The sequence below is a fragment of the Zingiber officinale genome, chromosome 8B, assembly GCF_018446385.1.
Source record: "Zingiber officinale cultivar Zhangliang chromosome 8B, Zo_v1.1, whole genome shotgun sequence".
NCBI lineage: Eukaryota > Viridiplantae > Streptophyta > Magnoliopsida > Zingiberales > Zingiberaceae > Zingiber > Zingiber officinale.
Genome location: NC_056001.1, coordinates 103,638,098 through 103,658,018, shown reverse-complemented (window position 1 = coordinate 103,658,018; position 19,921 = coordinate 103,638,098). Strand labels below are relative to the sequence as shown.

General features: G+C 41.4%; 1 protein-coding gene across 2 annotated transcripts; it reads left to right on the top strand.

Moving 5' to 3' along the window:
* Window positions 1-1,561: 1,561 nt before the first annotated feature.
* Window positions 1,562-3,291, top strand: LOC122016902 (probable WRKY transcription factor 57). Of its 2 annotated transcripts, XM_042574335.1 has the most exons (4): window positions 1,562-1,666; window positions 1,805-2,273; window positions 2,355-2,507; window positions 2,590-3,291. In XM_042574335.1, the coding sequence occupies exons 2-4, from the start codon at window positions 1,861-1,863 to the stop codon at window positions 3,029-3,031; spliced, it is 1,008 nt and encodes a 335-aa protein (XP_042430269.1). In that variant the 5' UTR covers window positions 1,562-1,666; window positions 1,805-1,860; the 3' UTR covers window positions 3,032-3,291. The 2 variants fall into 2 exon arrangements, with proteins under 2 accessions (XP_042430269.1, XP_042430268.1); XM_042574334.1 differs by lacking the exon at window positions 1,562-1,666 and having other exon boundaries at window positions 1,702-2,273.
* Window positions 3,292-19,921: the final 16,630 nt, after the last annotated feature.

The window sequence follows — 19,921 nt, the reverse complement described above, 5'->3', positions numbered from 1 at the left end:
ACCCTAAATTTTAATCCTAAATAAAAAAAATGATAATTAATGATTAAAAAATGGAAGGAGATCGTGTCGACATAACCCTCATTCCTAGACTTTTACTTTTAAAATCATTCATACTCATTTTCTTATCCAAAATACATAATTTAAAATAAAAAAATAATTTATTAAATTTAAACATTTATTTTTTATTATATTATATATCAATTTTTTCACTCTCCTATATGATATTTAAAATTTATCCTCTAAATTAAAACATAGTACTATTAATAAATATAAAATTTAAAAAATTACTAGAGTGCTTAATGCATAGATTTTTTTAATTATCCAATTTAAATTTTAAGTATTTAAAAAGGATATATGTTCCTCCCTTCTCTGTCCTTTCTCTTGCGCACAAACTTACCCCCGAAGCAACTGCAGCAGTCAACAGTCGCAAACTATTTTAGCAGTTTCTCGGCGACGACGTTGATTTAATTTTAACTTAATTTAAAGGGCAACGAGCCAAGCAATCGAACTGAGAGAGACGGGACGAATCTGAGAGCTTCAGGAACGTGCGGAGCAAGCAACCTCCAGCGTACGTCTCTCGGACCCAAACCGCGTGGGCCAGGGCTCGCCGGACGGCGGATACAATTCGACCGGCCGGCGACCCGACCCGGGCCGCCCACGGAATTAACAGTATTAATTAGTTATTGAATCTGCGACAAAAGGGGCCGCGCGAGTCACGACGCGGATTAATGGCGTAATTAGTGTTCGTGCTGCCGCAATTAGGCGCCACGAAAGGGGTAGTCGCTTAATTACTTGTTTAATGCGGGCAGGTTGCCCGACAGGATAACAATGCCGACTGAGAAGCGGTATATGGTTTGCGGAGGCATGTAATGAACCGAGATAATTATTGTTATTAATGACAATTAGTTTTAATAAAACGCAAATTTACTCGTTTTAGTTATTTTGTATTTTGGGTTTCGCTTTCTCAAATCACTTTTCGGTGTGTAAATCGCCGAACGCAAATTATTCTCATGGCATGTGGTGACGTGATCAGTGACGTCATCGGCGCTATAATCGTCACCTAATTCGGGGCCTAACCATCCGGATTCCTGACCGCAGTTTTCGGTTTAACTATATTTAAAAAAATATTAAAAAAAACAGAAATTCACTATAAAAAAACGTTGTAAAATTATAAAAGAGGCATCGCACTTTCAGATTTATTAAAAAGCGTATTTATTTTTTATTTTATCTCTCCTATTAATTATTGTAATATTGTATTTAATACCCATTTGAGTATTTCAACGGTTCGAATAAAATTGAAAATAAATACGTCTTTTAAAAATATATGAATGCCTTTTAAAATTGTCATAATTTTAAATAAATAAAAGAAAATTATTTAAATAATAAATATTCGCGGTGTTGGCGTGCGAAAAGGAAGCATGTCAGCACGGGATCAGCTTGTCATTGATCAGGACCGCACGTGCCAGCCACCGAACGATGCATCCGCACGTGCGAGGAGTCTATATGACTGTTGGTTCCTTCCGCTGTTTCGAGAATGGATAGCTCGCCCGACGAAGTCCGGTCACGTGCCGACTGACGAGGGAGCCTCCGTTCACACCGGGCAAAAACCGGGAAGACGTGAGCGTGTGACAGCGCCGATTCCGTACGAGCTCCCGAGTGACCTGCGGTGATTATACCACTCCTCCATTGATTTTCCCCCTCGTCCTTTTTCCTGTTAATAAAAAAAGCTTGGGCGATAATAATCCCACTCCTCTCTCTCTCCTCCCTGCTTCTCTACCTGAATCCTAACCCTCGACGGCAGCAGGAGCAGGAGCGGGAGCGGGAGCGGGAGCGGGGTTGCCTGATGACAACGATGCGACGATGACGGAGAAGCGGGAGGAGGAGATGGAAGCCTCGTCGACGGCCGCCGAGGCTGCGATACTGCCGCCGTTCTCGTCGCAGACGCCGTCCGTGTTTCCGTTCGTCGGGGGGTTCTTTGACGCCGCCGACGACGGCGGGGAGAAGGATTCGCTCGGATTCCTCGAGCTCCTCGGCCTACGGGATCTCCACCACCCGCCTCCTTCGTTCTTATTCGATCACCTCCCCCAGCGGACGCCGGGGGCGGATCCGCCGCCGGACGGTGGCAATATCCCCGCGACGCCGTCGTCGATCTCGACGTCGTCCTCCGCGGAGGCAGCGGCGGCCGCCGGCGCCGCGGCGATCAAGCCGTCGACCTCGTCCGCGGAGGCCGCCGGAGATGAGGGATCGGAGCAGCAGCGGAAGTCCGGTAAAACGTAAGGCGTATGGTTGCTTGATTAATTTAGGGCTGAATTCGAATTTGAAATGGGGTTTGGAATGGGGATGTGATGATGCAGGGGGAAGGAAGAAAGCGGGAAGAAGAAGGGGCAAAAGCGTCAAAGGGAGCCGCGATTCGCGTTCAAGACGATGAGCGAGGTCGACCACTTGGAAGACGGCTACCGGTGGCGCAAGTACGGACAAAAGGCCGTCAAGAACAGTCCCTACCCCAGGTGCCTATTTACTCCTTTGCCACTGCTGGACCTGTCTTGTAATTCCGGTGCTAATGGTGGGGTGCGATCGTCATTGCGGTAGGAGTTACTACCGTTGCACCAGTGCCACCTGCGGCGTGAAGAAGCGGGTGGAGCGCTCGTCGGAGGATCCTGCGGTGGTGGTGACGACGTACGAGGGACAGCACACCCACCCCAGCCCCGTCCTCCCACGCGGTCACGCGCACCAATCACTGTTGATCCCGCCACCGCCCGACCCTCTGCTTCGTCCGCCGCCGCTCGGATTCAGCGTTCTTCCGCCTAAGGGCCTCCACCTCCAGTTGCTCGGCAGCTACCTCCCTCTTGCTCCAGCCCCGGCTCCGCCTCTCAACTTCTTCCCCACCGCCGCAGCTCCTCGTCCTCTTCCCCCGTTGACCCCCAACTCCATGATCACTAACCGGACTGCGGCCGAGGGAGCGTCATCCAGGGACCACGGCCTGCTGCAGGATTTGATACCGCCGGAGATAAGAAAGAACGAGCAACTGTAGAGATGATCCTGTTAATGGTACGTTCGTTGGCCTCCCTTGGAAAAAAAAAATTGCTATTTTTTTTACATTTTGGAATTTGTTTGTTTCTCTGACCTGATCAATCGGATGGAGCATTCCTAACAGTCCTTGATCTTGTACACTGAATGATATATCATTGTACTATTTTGCTGTCATCCCACCCTCATTCTTCCCACTGTACAAGGACTAGTGCATTAATTACTTCATACTTCTTAATTAATCATCCAATTACTTTACTTTAACGATCGGATGTCATTGTTGATATTTGAAAATTTTCTTTTGAAATCATCCAGAATCGAATCATCTGTATCTCTCAATTATAATGCATAATGCAGTATTATCCTATTTGTAAATGCATAGAGTTTAGTTTTATTGGTGCATCAACTAAATTGTCCCATTTCTGCCTATCAAGGAATCCTCTGCATCACTTGGTTTCAATATTCCTTTTTGGATTCATTGAATGGAATTGAGTGCTTCTACGGCACATTTAGAATTTTTGAAGCTTTATTAGAGAGCTGCAGCTTGGGCAGCACTTTTATTTTGCATGGTAGGAATTAAGGCAAGTCGACAAGTTCCATTAGCTCGTCCATTGGGGAGAGAGAGTCCATTAATTAAAGGTGAGAATGTAAAACGTGATAATGCTGCCGTGTCGGTACAATAAAGAGAGGTAAATATTATAAACTCTTTATTATAAACCTCATCTCCTATTATATGATTGGGATTTATAATTCTTTTATAAATCAGTCCCATAATTTTAAGATCGGATTTATAAAATAAATTATAAAGATAATTTTCTTTGCATGTCTATTGTATGTTAGTTATGGAGAAAGTCGTGAGAGATTTATGATAACGAAGAAAAGTTTTTTAAAATATAAGATTTTTAATTTTTGATGTGATAATGATGTGACGGAATATAAATCTCTATAAGAGGTTTACGATTACGGATGTCCTAAATAGAAGAGTAATTTGTAGTAATTTCTGGCCACAGTCATGACTTGAACTATTGCATATGGATACAGGTCTATCATTTGGGTATCAATTCAACTAACTCTAGAGACCATCAAAGAGAGAGAGTGTGTGATAAAAGATGATGCACTCATTTCATACGATTGGAACTGTAAATGAGTCGAGTCGAGTTTTGAAGTGTTCAAATTTATTTGATAAGATAATCGAGTCAAGTCAAGTCGAACTTAAAAAGAATTTAGCTTTTGAAATGGTTGTTTAATCTTAACTTGATTTATTTTTGTATGAGTTTGAGTTTGTTTGAAGTTTTGCTTGAGCTTGATCGTTTAGATGTTATCGAACTCTTAATTTAAATTTGGCTTGAACTTGATTTATTTAGAAGTGATCGAGCTTTCAATTCAAGTTTAACTTGAGCTTAGTTCAAGTTTTGTTCGTTTAGATATTATCGAGCTCTCAATTCAAGTTTATTTAATTATTTGAAAATTTTAATTATTTGAAATTTTTAATTGTTTGATTGAATATTAAGTTTAATAATTTTAAATTATTTATTTAGCATATTGATAAGAATTTTATTAATGAATATGATTTATGAATATTGTTCATGAACATTAACGAACTAAAAACATATGTGTTCAATCTTATTTATTTAGTTTAATGAGTTGTTCAAACTTGTTTATTTAATTGATCTCGTGTATATTGAATAAATATAAATAATTTTTTATCAAATTTGTTTACGAACGTTTTATTCATTTACTGTCCTACATACAACCTACTATCATCCGTCTCACAATAAGAAATAAGTTGATAAATTAGGATATACAGCAACCTCCTAGGTAGGTGCAATTTTTGCTCATGAAGAATGAACACGGAAAAATTGATCCTTCATTTTAACGAGACAAATTATCATGTAAGTACAAACTACGCTACGTCGTTGAAGGCCATTAATGTGAAATTATTATAGTAAAATATGATTATATTCATCTAGACTTTCATTGAAAGTCATTAAGGAGAGATTGTTATAGTAAAATGTGATCATGTTTCTTTCAGACGTTTTTACTAGTTGTTTCCCAGATTAGGTAAAATTAGATAGATTACCAAGTTAATTTATAATTCATCATTAAATTGATTTCTCACGGTTCGGACTTCGGAGTTAGCCGGGATAATAACTCCGAAGTCCGAACCGTGAGAAACTGAGAGGCAGTGAGAGATATCAATTGGTTAATGACTTTCATGGACTGATTATTATTTTTTGAATATTTAAAACAGATTTAAAACACGCGTCAAAATGTACGAAATGGGATGAAGGGTCAAATCATGGTATACACCTAATGGATTTGTATATTCTTAAATATCCGCTCTATAAAAAAACTTCTATTTCGAACTCATTAATTATCCACTCTATAAAGAAATTGTAAATTACAATTTCGAACCCTCCAGAATAATGGATATACGTAAGATGACGTATAATATAATCATAAATATTTTAATTTATAAGTGAAATCTAGATTAGTTAAAAATTAAACATTATCAATGAAATTATATTTTAACTAGTAATAAATTATACGTTATAATAAAATGGTCACAAATTAAATATTATTCATCAAATCTAATCTTGTTGATAAAAAAATTAAATAGTAATTATAAATTTAATTTTAATAGGTAGAAAATTACATATTATTAAATAAATTTGATTAGTATAAAAATTAAATATTATTAATCAACTAAATATATTGATCAAATTTAATTTTGATTAGTAAAAAATTATATATTACGAGGTTAAATTAAACTTTGATAACTAATAAAATAAAATTACCTTTCAAAATAATTTTGACCATCAATTAAAATTATTTTTAAATTAAAATTCATTTTGAACGATAAATTTTTTATTTACTCTCGAATTCAATTTACACGAAAATTTTTTACCGGTAAACTTAATTTTTTCTACAGTGTCCTGTTTGTCTGCGGTGGCGATGATTAATTAAATTCTTGCAATGGCCATGCGATACGTGGTGGCACAGTAGTATGCATGCACTCGGCTAAAAGATTGATAGAAATAGGCTTCGACTTGTTCTTCATTTTTACATATTTGTATGTGCTGTAGCTATCTACTACTAGCTATGCATCAGAATACAATGAACCAAACCAATTGAAGGAGGAAGCCTTTAAAAATGATTCCTGTATTGTTTATCTTATGCATCTTTAATTAGGTGCATCCTTGGCTTACTTTCATATTAAGTCATCTATCATTTTTCATATTTGTTTATCATTGCTTGTTCTGACTATATTACAGAATATGTGTGGCTATTCTAATTCTACTCGAGAAATGAACTGCCCCAATCCATTGATCGAAACTTGCTTGGGAGGCCATAGAAAAGGATGGGGCCTACTGAAGCAAGAGAAAAATGAGCAGCTCCATAAGAGTAAATGCTGTTGAAGTCGAGCAATAGTCGTTGAAGGGGACAGTCCAATCGCTGCGCGCCGTAAAGTTTAAACTTTAAAGATCGGGCTTTCTTAAGTGCGTATCAGAATGAAATTCTTTCTACATCTCGCATTCGATGTTGGTTCGTTGGATCTGGTTGGTTGGCGATGCTCCCTGCATGAATAAACATGCGTAAAAGGATTCGTCGGGAGTATTTCCTGAGAGACTTTTAAGTTATCATGAGTACTCAGATAAATACAAAAGGTAAAAAGATGGAAGATGAAAAGATTTAGATTTGGACTAGTATAAAAACATACTTCTTTTCATCATTGCCATCCTGTTTGAGATCATCGGAGAACGAGTTATCGGTGAGGTGTCACTGATGTTGACGAAGTCGTGATGATCAGGAGGAAGATAGGATTTCAGAGATGCTTGCGGAGCAAGAGAAGGGAGTCACCATGCGTTGCAGGGAGGATTGAATCGTCTTAGGAGTCTGCAAGGAGTAAAAGAGCGAGGGAAGAGGTTGGAATGGAGGTCAGGGTGCCCTGACTCATCCACTTCGACGTTCAAAATCAGTGTCCGACGAGAAACATTGGAGAAGAACAATAGCAGATTAATGGAAATGAATGTGTGCAAATATGTAGGTGTACCTCAGTCCGTGAGAGCATATGCCTTTTATAACACGAAGGAGTGAGATATCATATCCGCGGCTATCAGAGAGATGATGTACTTCTGACAGAATATCATATCCTGGTAAGGAAGGGTGTCCCATCGCCTTATCAGAAGGTCCCTTCATCCATATCTCGTATGTAGAAGATCACGTGGGGTCACGCTATGTCGGCCATGCTACTCCATATTGGTGCTGAAAGTACTAGTCAATCAAACTTGTGTTTTAATATTGATAAAGATTTAAATTTAAACTTATTTATGATCTAACAAGCTCACCTGAGTGTGCAGACAAGTCCTAGTTGAGGCTAGGCAAAGAAGTCCTAGTCAAGAGGACTGGACATGAAGTTCTGGTCAAGGGATTGGGCACGAAGTCCTGGTCAAGAGATTAAATACGAAGTCGTGGTCGGGTGGACTGAGCAAAAGAATTGGTAGATTGAGGACATCGGGCAAAAGTCCTAGGGGCCACGTACACCAGGTGGAAGTCTAGGCGAGTCGAATATCAGACATCTATCAAAAGTCTTAGAGGTCGAGATCGGAGGCTAAGCAAAAGTCCAAACAGGCATTTAAAAAAGGTAAATTCTCTTGAAAGGAGTAAATGAAGACGCATTCCTCGTCGAGGGACTTCCAAGCACCCGGGAAGAGTCCAGGCGTTCGGATGTCCAGGCGCCCGAATTGGGTCCAGGTGCCCGGATTGGACCTAACCCAGTTGCGAATGTAGATGAGGTGGCATACTCCGATTGGCCAGTACATGTCAAAGTCTAAGCGTTCGGAGATGGATAACAACTACGCAGATAGAGTTAATTTGTCGAGATGCGACCATGTCAACTGTCCAAGCACTCGGGGGTGGTCCAGACGCTTGGAGTTAGATAAATCCTCGACGAAGAAGGATTGGATAGGCTTCGGTCCAAGTGCCCGGGGGGTGGTCTAGGTGCTCAGAGTTGGATAAATCCCCGATGAAGCAGGATTGGATAAGCTTTGGTCCAGGCACCCGGAACCGGTCCAGACGCTTGGAAAAGACTATAAAAAGGGTTTCAACTAGTAGCTTTAGAACACAATTCTCTACGCCTGGAAAAAACTATAAAAAAGGTTTCAAGCCATTCTATTCTTGTTATTATTTTATTTTTTCTAATCCAATTCATCCAATGGATCCAAATTATAGAGGATCTTTTATAATTTTTTTCAATTCTGAAAATGCAACTTTATAAAGTTCATGCAATTATCCTAATATTCAATATTATCAATTTTTCGCATCCACACACTACCCCTAAAATTTCCAAATGTTCCATACATTTTACAATTCCCTCCAAATTTTTAAGCTCTCAAAACTTACCAGATCCTCCGAGTAATATCCCTCAACCTCAATTTTATGTGTACCTTTCTTAATATTGACAATTCATGGCAAGCCCATTCATAATGCTACTCCTTTCTTATGGAATTTCTTTTCCACAACTATCATTCATGCTCTTAGAAGAATTAAGGAAGGCTAGCATAGATGTATTCGGTGTTGAAGCAATCTAGGTGCCCTAAGTTTTGATGTTTGGGCAAAGGTTTAAGTTAGGTTTATTGTTGTATTTGATATGCATTATGAGTGTGCAGGATACAGGTACAACAAGGAAAGTCCAAGTGTGATCTTGGCAAAGGAGGAAAGTCCAAGAATGAGTCTTGGCGGTGTAAGTCCAAGCATGTAGTCTTGGCAACGTAAGTCCAAGTGTGACTTGGCAATGGATGAAGTTCCGGAGGTGAGGAGCCTCTTGGCAAAGGAAGACCCGACAATATGGACAAGGCCGAAGGAAGCTCCAGAAGGCAAGACGTGAAGGATGAGGAGACATCCGAGGGACGCGAGGCTGATGGAGGAGGCTAAAAGGCTAGGTCTAGGTTGGTCGGGCGAGGACGAGTGCATGAGAGATTGTACTCGGAGTAAAATCCTAATTTTAGGGTTTTACTGTAGCGTTACTGTAGTAGTTAATGTAACGTTACTGTAGCAGTTACTGTAACGTTACTGTAGCAGTCGACTGGTGTATGGACCAGTCGACTGATGCACTGTAGCAGAGAGCCGTTGGGTTGGAACCAGTCGACTGGTGCATGGACCAGTCGACTGGTAACGGGCAAATCAGGTTGCTGATTTGTTCCAAGCTCTATAAGAAGGAGCTTAGTATGGCCGGCCAAGGTGACGAAATTAAACTTGGTTAAAGCCTAATTAGTAGTCACCAAACGTGCTCAAGGTTCTCTTGTGTCCAAGTGTTCTTGGTTGGTGTTGTGGCGAGGTTTCTCTACCCACAAGGAGTTGTTTGAGTAGCCGGAGTTTGCCGGGAGCTAATCCACCGAAAGATCGGGATCGTCCACCTTACGGACAGCCGTGAAGTAGGAGCAAGTTATCTCCGAACCATGTTACATTGACGTGCATTAGTTTGCATTTCCTTTCTTTGTCTTTAGCTTTCATATTCGTATTTAGTTTCGTATTATTCCGCTATGCAACTAACGAATACGTAGGAAGCCATCGATTTGGGTGAGACGCTATTCACCCCCTCTAGCGGACGTCAAAGTTCCAACAAGTAGTATCAGAGCGAAGTCGCTCTTCTACGGACTAACCGCTAAGAGAGCAAGAAGCTAGAGGAAGAAGAAGATGGAGTCCGAAGGACCACTCGGATGGGATATCCGAATTCCACCTCCGTATGACAAAGAAGACTTCAATTATTGGAGGAAGCGGTTGGAGACATGGTTCCAAATGGATTGGAACCAATAGGCTGTCTTGAGTGACCCATTTAAAGCTCCTACGGACAAGAAGGGTAAACACCTCCGACCTCGGCATTGGACCGAAGAGCAACGAGAGCAATCGGAGGCGAACAAGGAGGTAACGAGAATTTTACATAATTTACTACCTTCTAATATTTTGTTGAGTGTAGGTGAAACCACAAATGCAAGTGATCTTTGGAAAAATATCATTGCCTATCATGAAGACCCTATAAAAATCCAAGGAGTGGAAGAGCCCAAGGAGAATGACTCATTGGTCCAAGAAGAGAAGGACCAATCCGATGTTGACAAGAGGTCAACATTCGAGGAGGAAAAGGAAGAGGAGGAAGAGAAAGAGAAGGAAGAGGTGGAAGAGGAGAGATCTTCCACATCCTCAAGAGATGAAGAAGTGGAAGAGTCCACATCTTCAAGTGAAGAGGAAGAAGAGAAATCCGAGGAAGAGGAGATCTTGGAAGCTCAACCCTCTACCTCAACTACCAAGAAGAGCACAAAGGATCACATCAAATGTTTTGAGTGTGGTAAGATGGGGCATTACAAGAGTAGGTGTCCTTCGCTCAAGAAGGTAAAGGAGGTAAACTCTAAACTCACTAAAGTTAATTTATAAACTAATGTGAGTTGTAGGAAGAAGAAGAAGAAGGAGAAGAAGCACATTAGGTGCTTTACATGTAGTGTGTGGGGTCACTACCACACAAAGTGCCCAAGGAGAGGAGAGCTCGAGAAATTGGCGCACTTGAAGAAGTGGGAGAAGAAGAGAGCTTCAAGGGTAAGGGAGGTAAACCCTAATTTGAATGCTAGTTCAAATTTAAATCGTTATAATGCTATTTATCATGAAAATAGAATGCATGATAAACCTAAATATATACCTCCTCATGCTAGATCTACCATACCTAAGGTTAGGAAGGTAGATAACTACTTAGACAACAATTCTAAGGACTTTAGATATAAGCCTAAGGCTATCAATGCTCATAAGAATAAACAAAAATCCAAATCTATGGATTTGGTAAGGGAAAACCAAGTCTTAAGGTCAAGACTTGATAACTTAGAGAGAACCTTAGCAAGAATGGAAAACTTGCTTAAGGGGCAAAGTGAGCGCAACCTTGGAAAAGCTAGACAAGAGTCATCCAATGACTATAGAGGTTTGGGATACAAACCCAAAGCCAAGAAAGATGTGACTTCCTTTCATAGGGTTCCATATAGCTATGGAACCAAACCTAGGACTAGTGGTCAAGCTAAAAGTACAAGGGAAGTTGTCCCTAAGGGTACTTTTGCAAAGACCAATGTGACTAAGACTTCTAAGAAGTCTAATAAAGTCATAAATAAGGTTACAAGGGGAGTTAGCCCTAGAAGTGACCTAGTGGAAGTGACCAAGGCTTCTAAAAAGCCTAGAAAGGTCCTTAGGAAGGTATCTAGGGAAGTCATCCCTAGTGAGTACCTAGAGCATCCAAGGAGCACCAATAGGTTTTGGGTTCCTAGGAGCATAATCTCTACACCCTAGATGTGTTTAGAGAGTGTCAACTCCAATTAGAAGGATAGTTAACCCAACCTTGATAAAAGTTGACACTTGAAAGCATTTTCAAGGTTATTATTAATCTTTGAAAATGAAAAGGATTATTAAGTGTACTCTTTAAGAAGAGTAAATTGTGTCAAAATTTGAGGATTTGAGTTTAACTTAAATTGACACAAATATGAAAATACAAGGAATACAAGTTGGGATCTTGGTCTCCTTTTGATGGGTTAAGGGAGACTTTTAACCTTAATCCAAAGTAATCACTATTTGGAAGAACAAAGTATGTCAAATCTTAAGGAATTGAAATATATGTAAATTGGCACACTTGAAAAGGATTAGAAATGACTAGTTGAGATCTTAGCATGTTCTTAAAGGATTAAGAGCAAAATTAAATCTCAATCTAAATGTTTGATCCTTAAAGAGAGTAATATGTGCCAAACAAATATTTGAAGATTGAATTCTTAATTTCAATTGGCACAAATAGAAAATGGATAAAAGAAATGCCAAGTTGGGTTTTGGCATTCTTTCAAGAGATAAGCAATCTAGGCTTACTTTTAAGGTTTTAGCTAAGCTTTAAGGATACTTAGATAGATGATCTAGGTATATTTTATTTATGCTAAAATACCATGATTGATTGCATATTATATGTCATGACATCATGTGTTGCATTCATTTTATTATGAAAAATACAAAAATATCATGTCATGTCATACGTACATCATGTAGCTATAGCATGCTTTGCTTTTGAAAATTATTTATTTTGATGTATGCCATTAATCATCATGCAGTATGTCAATTTTCTTATAATTAAGGACAAAAGACATTTATTATGTATGGAAGTGTCCCAAAAATGAGGGATCATATCAAGTGGCATCCTAGATGGATGATCATGATTTTTACAATGCCTAGATAGAGATGCATGATCCCTTAGTTTAGGGCAAGACCAAATATACATCTCACAAAGAACTATAAGGTGACTTATATGTGTTTTAATACACGTTAGATACAAGTGAGATGTTAAGATAGTGAACTAAACTCAAGATGTTGATCTAGTGCATCTTGTTGAGTTTTAGGTTCATCAAAACATATAGTTATGTGTCTTCCAATCATTGGGAAAGCTAATGTACAAGTCATGTGCATTGAGCCCAAAGAACGTGGTTGGATATTGGTTTTGAAAAAGATTTCAAAATACTTTTGAAAAACCTTGGTGAAGACTATCTTTGATAGTAATCATCATTGGAAAATTAGACACAAACTAGGAGAAAACCTTGAAGTTTTCAAGAGTTTTCAAATTTGTGTCAATCTTTGAAAATGTGAACTATTTTCATAGAAAACTATTTTTCCTTGATAAAGTATACCCTAAATAATGTCTACATGAGTTTTCATGATGAAAATAAGTATGGATTGGTTAAGAAAAACCAAAGTGAAGTTTCGGTTGAGGTTTAGTTTCATTATTGAATTTTGAACCTCAAAACTTCGAGTTTTGGTTTTCCTAATTATTTAGGAACCCCAAGTCATTGTTGGTGAAATGATAGAAGTTTGACCATATTTTTAGGAGGAGTTACTCTTTAAAAACATAAAAATCTTTTCAAAGACCAAAAAGAGGTCAAGTGATAAGGTAGCACATGATATTGGTATGGGAGGTGTTACCAAGAATAAGGGAGAGTCATCCAAGACCAATAAGAAGGAATATGCTAGGGTAGCATATAATTATAGCAAGGATAAGGTGTCTAAGATTAATGACAAGAAGAAATTAACCAAAGACAAGGTGTCTAAGGTTAAGAATATGAGTTTTGTAGGCCAAGTATCACCTGAGGTGCACCGAAGTGGCCTAGTCATAGTAAATGAGTCACTTAGGGAGGTGACTAAGATTAAGAGCTCAAGGGGGAGCTCAAAGAGTCTTTGGGACATATGGTAAATGATCTTAAGTGAACCAAGATGTGCCAAAGGGATTAGAGATGGATTTGAGTCTCTATTATACTTAGTTGGCACAATTGAGTTAAGTTTCATGCATGAAAATATGACATTGGGGTTATATTACATGAAAATTAGTTTTTGATGTATAGATGTCATATAAACCAATGCTAGGGGTGCATTGTGGATTGGTATGGGCAAATACATCAAGAGGAAGCCAAAACTAGGACTTTAGGTCAAGGTTTAATTAAACCATTTAGCTAGTTTTAGATTTTATGTCAATCTTAGAATTGGTGATAGATACATTTTATAATATATTTTTCCCAGGTAGATAAGGATTCAATAGACCTCTCCACAAAATTTAGAAATTTTTGGAGGTCTATGAAATTTCTGGTGTATTTCTGAAGTTGGTCTAAAAAGGCTGATTTTTACAGAAATAGGATACCAGTTGACTGGTGTAGATACCAGTCGACTGGTAATAGTATTTTTGAACACAGAATGTCTCTATAAGCTCATTTTGATGAGGGCAGTCGACTGATTCCGATACCAGTCGACTGGTAACAGTGTATTTCGAAAACAGAAGGTTCTGTGAGTGGAAATCTAAGGGGGCAGTCGATTGGTACCTATTTCAGTCGACTGATACCAGCCTAAACGTGTTTTTCAACGTTGTTCTTGACCGTGTCAACTCGTTTAAATGTATGAGATCCATGGGGGATAAATACATGAGTTTAGGGTCAATTTGGATGACATGCTTTCAACAATTGGGATATTGTTGGAGTTTTTTTTTTATGTATGTCAAAGAGGGAGAAGTTTAGGTTTAAGTGGGAAACCTATATACCTTTGCAAGAAATCCTAGCTTGAGGGGGAGCATAGGTGAAGGGGGAGCGATTGTTTAGGCAAAGGGGGAGAAGTTTACCTTTGTGGGAAATCCTAGCTCAAGGGAGAGCTTAGGTGAAGGGGGAGCCTAGGGATTTAGGTTCCATTATTTATGCATGAGTTGATTTGCATATTTATTTGCATATATATTACATTTATGTTTCCCTAACTTAAACAGGTTGCCAAACATCAAAAAGAGGGAGATTGTTGAAGCAATCTAGGTGCCCTAGGTTTTGATGTTTGGGCAAAGGTTTAAGTTAGGTTTATTGTTGTATTTGATATGCATTGTGAGTGTGCAGGATACAGGTCCAACAAGGAAAGTCCAAGTGTGATCTTGGCAAAGGAGGAAAGTCCAAGAATGAGTCTTGGCGGTGTAAGTCCAAGCATGTAGTCTTGGCAACGTAAGTCCAAGTGTGACTTGGCAATGGATGAAGTTCCGGAGGTGAGGAGCCTCTTGGCAAAGGAAGACCCGACAATATGGACAAGACCGAATGAAGTTCCAGAAGGCAAGACGTGAAGGATGGGGAGACATCCGAGGGATGCGAGGCTGATGGAGGAGGCTAAAAGACTAGGTCTAGGTTGGTCGGGCGAGGATGAGTGCATGAGAGATTGTACTCGGAGTAAAATCCTAGTTTTAGGGTTTTACTGTAGCGTACTGTAGCGTTATTGTAGCAGTTACTATAGCGTTACTGTAGCAGTCGACTGGTGCATGGACCAGTCAACTGATGCACTGTAGCAGAGAGCCATTAAGAGAGCCGTTGGGCTGGCACCAGTCGACTGGTGCATGGACCAGTCGACTGGTGCATGGACCAGTCGACTGGTGCATGGACCAGTGGACTGGTAACGGGCAAATCAGGTTGCTGATTTGTTCCAAGCTCTATAAGAAGGAGCTTGGTATGGCCGGCCAAGGTGACGAAATTAGACTTGGTTAAAACCTAATTAGTAGTCACCAAACGTGTTTAAGGTTCTCTTGTGTCCAAGTGTTCTTGGTTGGTGTTGTGGTGAGGTTTCTCCACCCACAAGGAGTTGTTTGAGTAGCTGGAGTTTGCCGGGGGCTAATCCACCGAAGGATCGAGATCGTCCACCTTACGGACAGCCGTGGAGTAGGAGCAAGTTATCTCCGAACTACGTTACATTGACGTGCATTGGTTTGCATTTCCTTTCTTTGTCTTTAGCTTTCATATTCGTATTTAGTTTCGTATTATTCCGCTGTGCAACTAACGAATACGTAGGAAGCCATCGATTTGGGTGAGACGCTATTCACCCCCCTCTAGCGGGCGTCAAAGTTCCAACATTCGGGAATGACAAAGAATCAGTAACACCATCAGAGGTTCTAGAGTTGGGCAATGAAGCAAGTTTGGGTGTGCATGACACCAAATGAGCCAAGTTGTTAATGGATGAAGAGATACACCTGATAAAGGCATGGATTAATGTTATCACCAATCCCATCATTGGTAATTATCAAAAGGAACAAACTTTTTGAAAATGAATCATGGATTACTACAAAAAGTATCAACCCAATAGATTTATGGAGCAAGCTTGGGTAAAGTTAAAATCACATTTCTATATGATCCATTCGATGGTGAATGAATTTACAATCATATACAATAACATTTATACATATTGTGAAAGCGGGTGAAGCGATGAGGATGTGCTCATGAGAGCACATACAATAAGATAAGAAATCATTGCAATAAGTCCTTTAACTATGAATATGTTTGGTGAGTTCTCAAAGATTATGAAAAATATGCTCCATAGAAAGTTGGTCATCGTGCTAACAAATAATCCAAGACCTCAAAATCAAGGGGGCACATATCCTCATCCTATCCGGATGCTCCTATCGAAGTGGATGATTGTGAAGTGCATACCCGTCCAGTGGGACAAAAGGCAGTGAAACAGAAGGACAAATCTAAAACTAGAGACATTTATGACATGAAATTCGATAATAGATGGCATAAAATGGAAGAATTACAAAGAGAGCTAATTGATATGAAAAAGCACGAGATGACAATGAAGGAGTACGAAATCTTTATGAAGGATACTAGTGTGATGACAGAAGATCAACTTAAATTATATTCTAAATTTTTTGAAAGTATTAAAAAATAGTGTTCTAAAAAGCGCTAGATAGTTGGCGGGGCGTCCACTTGCCAGCTAGCACCTAGACGATTTTTTAAAAATATTTTAAATAATTATAAAAATATATAAAATGTTTTATAATATCTAAAATTAATCAAAATAAGCATAATTTTTCAACATACAACGTAAACAGCAAAAGTACACAAAATAACTCATATAATCCTATATTCCTAATTTTTCTTCTAGTTATCTCCATATTTCTCCAATTTTTTTTTTTATCATATTCAAAATCAAAATCTATGGTATCTTCCTTTTCTTCATCCAATATATATATAATTTAATAAGCTATTTGGGTTGGATATCAGATATTGGTAGTCTCTCTATATCCTCCTCCATTCGGGTAGGATAACGGATCCTCAATCGAGTTCGGAGAAACTTATCATCCCTATCTGTAGAGAGAAGGACGTTGGGTACAAGCAAGGAAGAGCTAGTGGCGAGAGCGATTGGATCCTCTTGAGGGTGTCCCTCCTGCGCCGGTTGTCGAAGTCGCGGGGGGCAACGTCAGGCAAAAGCAGGTCGTAAGGAAGCATGAGGAGCGTGAGAAAATGCGAGAAGATGCAGATTTTAGGGATTTCATTCTCTCCCATTTCTAATTTAGTAATCATTATTTTTTTTTATTTTTTTAAAAAATAAAATAAAAATAAAAAATATTAGTTGGCAGCCTACGTGGCCCTAGGCAGCCCTAGGTGATTTCAGCGCCGCTTAGGTGACTTTAGCTCCGCCTAGGTGGCCCTAGGCAGCTAATTAATGTGGCAACGCCTAGAGGCCCACCGCCTAGGCGTAGGCGGAATCTTTTAGAACATTATTAAAAAGAGATATGGTATTGATCCTGTCAGGAATCTAAGAGGATGGAATTGTCGATGCGACATGTCTGGAATGTTGAACGCACCTCCATGATCCGGATGGTGAGCTATCTTCCGTGTTGACCAAGTCATCGGAAGTCCTCTGGTCAGCAGTAGCTGTAGCCAGCGACCAGGTTGCCCCGGTCCCTGGTACCCCGATGCTCAAGGCGGGTCCCACGAATATATAAGCAGTCGAATAATAGTATAACAACAAAATAAACACAGGATGAGTACAGTGACGTATCCTTGCCCCGGGAGGCACCCTCGAATGGATCGGTGAGCTGGTCGCGATGCTGATCGAGTCGTCGCTGCCCTGAAGAGTAGACGAATGTGAGGCAACTGAGGAGCCGGGTCTGGGGGGGACGAATGGAATCCGATGCAGCATGGATCTAAGAGGCGGCATGTCGCCCGAAATATGACGACGACTCCTTAGTCGGAATACTACAGTGGCTTGCAGGCCGGGACACGACACGCAGACCAGATAATACCAGTAACTCATAATCATAATAGAAATACGAAACATAGCGGCTCGGTAGCTAGAACACGACACACAAAGCATAACACATATCAGGGAGGCAGAGTGCAATGGCAGCGGCTCGAAGGCCGAATCAACGGTGGCACCGACGGAGGTCGTGGGTCGGCCGGTGGTTGTCGCTAGAGGTGGCATCGGAGGGCAGCAGTGATGGGAGGCACCGGGGGCCTGGAGGAGGTGTCGACGGCTGCGGGAGGCGTTGGCTGAAGGATGCGTCAGTGCCCGCTGGAGGCGGCAATGCCGCCGGAGGCAGCGGCGATGCTCCTCAGTGGCGTCAGCGTCGAAGGGGAGGAGGTAAGGGAGAGGAAAGCAGCTGCCAGCATCAATGGCTCCCAGCAGCAACGATGGCAATGAATGGAAGCGAGGGGCGACCGCATGCCGGAGAAGGAGCGGTGGTGGCGTCGGAGGTGGGAGGCGACCTGGCTGTTAGGATCCTTCGTACGGCTAGAGAGGGGGGTGTGAATAGCCGACCCCAAATCGCTCGCGTTTCTTCCTACACTTCGTTAGCGCAGCGGAAAAATAAACTAGAAACGAAAGGAAGAATATCAAACCTTAACACAGCGATGTACGAGGTTCGGAGATGATACTCCTACTCCTCGGCGTGTCCGTAAGGTGGACGAGCCCTGTCAATCCGTCGGTGGATGAATCCCCGGAAACCCGGCTAAAATATACTCCTTCTGGGTGGAGAAACCTCGCCACAAAATCTTGCAACAGCAAGCAAAGAGTACACGAGATACAACAAGAAATACAAGACAATATGAATACAACAACACTAGCTTGCCTTCTCGTTGTTGACTGAAGTCCCAGATGAAGCAACAACTTCACGGACGGATGCCAACAAGCAACTCAGCATCCAATCGTGGAATGAAGCTCACGCGAAGCTGCGAAGAAGAGCTCAACAAAGCTCAAGCACGACAGCACGTCGCAGAGAAGTAGTGGAAGAAGAAGGAGTGCAGCAGCAGCCCTCGACCTGCGAAGAAGACAATGAAGAAACTAGCCGTTGCGTCGCAACGGTTAGAACTCGATCGGTGCGGACCGATCAGGCTACCGATCGGTCCCTGCATCGATCACCGGTACGTAACCTTGCGTTCGATCGATCGTGGACCGATCAAAGAGCCGGATCGGTCCACGACCGATCCCAACCTTCGTCTCTTCGCGACATCGTCTCCGATCGGTCGCCACGACCGATCAGAAGCTTTCCCTCCCGAAGGTGATCTCCTTCTGATCGATCACCGATCGGTCTGCAGACCGATCAGATAACTAGTGACTTGGTTTTGCCCAGCCAAGTCCCAAGCCTTCCAAACCAACATTCGGTCAACCTCGACTGTTGGTACTTCATTCCTAGCATCGTCACTCCCTTGACCTGCTAGAATTCCCACCAAGTGTCCGGTCAATTCCTTTGACCCACTTGGACTTTCCTCTTCGTGCAAGTATCCGGTCACTCCTATGACCTACTTGGACTTCCCATCACCGATGTCCGATCACCCTTGATCCATCCGGATTTTCCCTGCCCGGCTTCACTCACCGGACTTTCCATACTGCCTAACATCCCGCTAGGACTTTTCCACCGCTCGGCTTCACTCACCAGACTTTCCAACCGCCTAACATCCCGTTAGGACTTTCTCACCGCCGCTTCACTCACTGGACTTTCCACACCGCCTAACATCCCACTTAGGACTTTCCCACCGCCTGCTTCACTCACCAGACTTTCCACCGCCTAACATCCCGCTTAGGACTTTCCTCGTGCAAGCTCCCCGCTTGACTTCTCCATGCCAAGTCTCCATACTTGGACTTTTCCAGTGCCAAGTCTCCATACTTGGACTTTTCCCGTGCCAAGTCTCCATACTTGGACTTTTCCAGTGCCAAGTCTCCATGCTTGGACTTTTCGCGTGCCAAGCTCCCTGCTTGGACTTTTCCCGAATCAGGTCAACCAGGTCAACCTTGACCTAAGGTTGCACCTACAATCTCCCAAACACCTATTCTTGTCAAACATCAAGAATAGAACTCTCTCACGAGTGTCAAACATCAACATGCAACTCAACTAGGTCAACCTCGACCTAAGGTTGCACCGACAATCTTCCTAAGTCAAACATCAAAATACAACTCGAGTCAAGTCACCTCGAGTCGGGTCAACCAGGTCAACCTTGACCTAAGGTTGCACCAACACTGGCAACGTTGACAACCCAGGAGGCGTCGACATAGGGGAGTCGACGGCGTGCGTGAGGGTAAAGGGGACTGCTGCCCGCGTGGTGGGAGACGATGG